Source organism: Mesitornis unicolor, unplaced genomic scaffold (assembly GCF_000695765.1).
Source record: "Mesitornis unicolor isolate BGI_N332 unplaced genomic scaffold, ASM69576v1 scaffold7781, whole genome shotgun sequence".
NCBI classification, from domain to species: Eukaryota; Metazoa; Chordata; class Aves; order Mesitornithiformes; family Mesitornithidae; genus Mesitornis; species Mesitornis unicolor.
In genome coordinates, this window is record NW_010163127.1 from 8,967 (window position 1) to 13,669 (window position 4,703).

Here is a 4,703-nt window from a genome sequence, read left to right on the forward strand (position 1 = left end):
AATTTAGCTGCTTTTACAGACCTGAGGAAGGGCCTGTTTTCCTGCCTCTCAGTGTAGCAGGTGCTGGTTTTCAAACCTCACCCTCATCCTCAAACAGCTGCTGACTGTGCCACTGCTAGTTTATCCCTAGCCCAGTTTTAAAGCTGTTTAAACCTTGCTGGCCTGTGTCTGGAGAGCCAGAAGGCTGCCGGGTGTTGTTGAGAGAGAGCAAAAGTTAATCACCAAGTCCAGTTCATGTACACCAGGTAGCTGCACGCCTGGAAGCATGAAACTCAGCACTGGGCGAGGTGGCAACCATCACTAGATCTGTATGTGGTGTTATCTGGATGCCTGGAGCAGTGTGAGATGAGGCGGAGGCCTCATGGTCCCAGTCCCCCATTTCTTTCTGCCCCAAACAAAGGAGCCATTACCTCTACCCATGCAGGTGTGAATTAACGGGCTTTGTGCCATTAACATAACTGATAAGGTTGTCTATAGTCATCCCCACCCACATGTATGCCCTGGTGATGTAGTGCAGAAATTTGAGTAATAACTAAAGACCAACACCCCAGGTGGTCTAATCCACGCAGGGATCCTCCTGCCTGCTGTCACGTACATCAGGGGATAAAAACCCTAGGATTCATGCTAGAAAGGGGGAGTTACTTCTCCAGCCATGGAGTGATGAGAGCCTTCCCCCCTGGTTGGAATGCTGGCCAAGGTAACTTACATGGGAGCCCTTACTTGTGGGGACAGGATGAACTCAGAACCATACCAACGACTGGATGGAGTAACGAATTCACTCCTTCCCCATCCCCACCACTTGGGTCACCTCATAGGTAAGATTATTTACCTCAGCTAACGCTGAGTGATAGATTTTCCTCCTCAGGTGTATTTTCCCTGAGTGTATTTTATATTTCTCCTCAAGTTCATTTCTAGGTTTCCCTGAGTGTATTCTTGGTTTTGCTCCACTGTATTTCTGTCCTAACAGGCTTGTTTACTTGCCAGGCAGCCAGGCTCACTGTGGGCAGGTTGTTCTTTTGTTGTTGCTAGTGTTTGTGTTTCATAGTGCGTTGTTGTTGGTATTATATTAGTTATACAACCTTTAGTGTACCTGTAGCTTTTCAGTTTATCACCAGCAACCCAAAAGAGCCTGTAAATGCTGCTGTAAATAAACGATTACTATTTGTTTCCCAATTTGCGTCTGTCGCATATTCGGTGCCGGCCTCACAAGACTGGATTTATTTCCCCATTTTTTGCATCAGGTGTCTGTTGGGAGCTTGCAGTGTTGCCAGCTTTTTTTTTTCCTCCTCCTCCAGTTTGTGGTCTGAAGTGCTCTAAGTCTTATCAAAACACATCACAGTGCCATTTTTTCCCAATATATGCTTGTATACGGTTACTTGTGCTGCCCTGGCTTGTCTGCACATCCAACAGGATATACATCACCTTTGAAAACTTGAGCCACGTCATGTGTCCAGGTTCTACAGGAACAGCAAGTTGTCTCTTCGAGCTGTTGTGAAATGTCTCATTTACCTGAGCTATCTTGCCTTTTGAGGTGATTTCCTCAAGACTTGTGCATGGAGTTGTAACAGCTAAATCTGTAGCAGTTCCCTTCCAGGCCTGTCAGGTTATTGCTTTCGATATGTGTAAATGTGAAAAGGTGCAATGCTCCAATAGAAAAATGAGCACTTAGCAGCTGCTGAAACTTCTTTCTTATTGTTAATGCTTGTATAGTCAGTTCTGCCAGCAGAAGCATGAAGTCCTGATTATTATTTACATCTTAAATAAGTAGAAAGTTTCCTGAATGACAAATGGATTAAAATGTCTCTCTCTTTTTTTTTTTTTCTTTCTTCCTCTTTTCAGTGACACAAATTCAGTTTTTAATTTTAGCCGCTTAATTGGGACTACTTAGCTTTGGAGTTAACTCTACAGCTGAATAATAGGTGAATAAAAATGTCGTGTTCTGGTTACTGGTACTGTAAGAGAAGTCTTGGTTTTCTTGAACTGTTGTGAGTATCTGAACAAGTTTTTTTTTTACTTTCATTTTGCAGGAGGAAAATGGCCCAGACTACTGCACCAGTCAATTCCAACACTGATGAGGACTCCTCTGAAAGCAGAATGGTGGTTACATTCCTCATGTCAGCACTTGAGTCAATGGTGAGTAGAGAAGATAAGCAGCTGCATCATAACTCTGTCTTGGCATGTGCAGGATCACACCAACATGTTGCCTCCCGCTGAGGAGCAGGAGAGGTGTGATGTTATGCCTGTACCTTATTGTGTGCTGTCTGATCAGCTGTAACTCCTGGTTCTTTGCTTGCAGAAAATAATGCAACTGCCTTCTTAACAGTCAAATAAACAAATAGCAATTCTGTCTTGATTGCTCAGGTAGAGCGTGGGTGTATGGCACGAGTCTGTTCTGGTCGTTGTCATCTGTAATACAGAGTGAATAAATGGTCTTGAGGCTTCTGCCTTGTCCTCAGCTGCTGTACGAGTTCAACGAAACTTCTTCAGGAAATACTTGTTTAAAGTTGCCGTATCACCTGTTTTGTAGAAGTTATTTAATCGTTGTGTGGTGGGGTTTAAGGCTGGCTGGGGATATGAGTGGAAATGCCTGTCCCATTTCCCTAAAGTTGAAGCACTGTCAAAGATTTGGTTCCTTAAAATTGCTTTCTTATATTATAAGCAAGAACAAAAATTTTCTTTTTAGCAATGAAACTTTGAATGGGATGGTTGTAATAAAGCCAATTGCAAACCTTTTTTTCCCAGTGGGTATATTTGGTGTCACTTTTTCCTCTCATGTGGCAGTTGCTAATGTCTTTATAGGTTCCAGCAAACTGATCATCTGCGTTCGTAGGAGAAAGTGACATTTTCTGACCACCTTGTGGTGATCTCATTAATTTTCTTAGGCTCTTCACTCTCTCCTTGTGCTGCAGGCTTCCTGCCTTCTTGGCCAGAAACTTCTCCCAGCAGAACACATGTAGGTGTTCATAGGCAAGGTGCAGTCCTTCTGCTCAGGAGGAACTCACCTGAGCACAGCAGGCAGGACAAGGCAGACTGCAGAGCCTTCCTGCTTGAAGCCACACCTTTCTGAACAGAACGTGATGTGTGAGAAGAGAGTGTGAATGAACAAAACTCCTGTACGCTCTGTTGAAAGTTGGAGACAACTCGATATGACAATCTAACAAGGAAATGATGATTTCACATGTATTGATGTCCTAAATTTAACTAAAAACAGTGCGATCTGAGTCTAGACGAGGCCTTAATTTCACTAATGCATCTACAATGCTTTTAAGATTCGTGATTAAAAGTACTTGAGATGTATAAATTACCCTTTGCTAATGGCTGATGTTCTGTTATCCACAGTACCTTCTGAAGGGTGGATGCTGGCCAGCAGAAGTAATAACTGTTTTACGTGATGCCACATACATTTCTATTAACTGTATTTTTAACTGTGGTAATGAAAGCCTTTTGTTTCTCTTTTTTGTAGTGTAAAGAACTTGCCAAGTCCAAGGCAGAAGTTGCCTGTATTGCTGTATATGAAACAGATGTGTTTGTAGTTGGAACTGAGAGAGGAAGAGCCTTTGTCAATTCTAGGAAAGATTTTCAGAAGGATTTTGTTAAATACTGTAAGTTTCGATGTTGTGTTTTTGTGTTTAACAAGCTGCTTAATGTGTATTGCATAATACTAATAACTTCGGGGAGCAGAGTTCCGTACATCATGGCTACACGCTATAGCTGTGTTGGCTGTGGCAAAACAAGATGTTTAAGAACATAGAAATGATCAGTAACACTGGTCTTGTTTGGAGCAATCTTGGTGTTTCAACTGTGGCTGGAAATGTTATTTTTTTCTTGGTTAATGTGACAAACTAGTACTGAAGTATTAGACTGTCCGCTCTCACAGTGCATCCTGTGGTTCCTAATGCATGGAGATTTTCCTTTGTATCCCCTCCTCCAATACTGTTTCCATTCAGGAAAGCTGGGCAGGACTATGAACAGGACTGTGACTACTTCTGTCAGATGGTCCTGGTTTTTCAGATCACTTCTTGCCTTACTAAAGTAGATGCACATTTTTGACAAGATAATATTTTTATGTAGCTTTTTTATATCACTGTTATTTAGTAGACAGAAATATGCATCTATACCATGACTTAAAATTACATCTGTGTTAGTTTTGTACTCTTTTAAGTACATCTAGGGTTTGTTTTTTGTTTAATTTCATTTTTATAGTAAAGCAGTGGAACTTTTGTGTTCAGAAAACATGGTCCATTGAGCACCGGACAGTATTTTTTTAGGAGATAGGTTTCAAAGATTCAGTGACTTTTTGGGGGAGCATTGATGAGCTCATTTAGGAAAGTGGTGTTGATGGACCCTGCTTAATCAATAATGAAATGTTTACCTGCCATGGGAAGGGGAGAAGATGCAGGTCAAAAACAGGGTGTGAGGGTAGAATCAGTTGGTGGGAGAAGAATTTAAAAGCAACAGCTGTAAAATGTACTGACTTGATTAATTAAATGCTTCTTGGAAAGCAACTATGTTTAGTCTGTAACAGAAACATTTGCTCCTAAAAATGCGTTTGCTGCTAGCTGAAATTCTCCTGGAGGTTTTGTCTCAAGGTCATTTGTTCGTTGTGAGGTTCTGGATTTTTGCCACTGTCCTACTTGCTTGGACAGTGACTCTGTGCACATCAGTGTCTTTACTCCATGGTAAGTCACCCACAATGTTGCCTT

General features: G+C 41.7%; 1 protein-coding gene across 1 annotated transcript; it reads left to right on the forward strand.

Moving 5' to 3' along the window:
• Nucleotides 1-2,027: 2,027 nt before the first annotated feature.
• LOC104547959 (general transcription factor II-I-like) lies at nucleotides 2,028-3,602 on the forward strand (the record flags this gene model as incomplete). Its single annotated transcript, XM_010193837.1, has 2 exons — nucleotides 2,028-2,133; nucleotides 3,464-3,602. Coding segments are annotated over 2 exons (245 nt in total), but the record flags the coding sequence as incomplete, so codon positions are not given.
• Nucleotides 3,603-4,703: the final 1,101 nt, after the last annotated feature.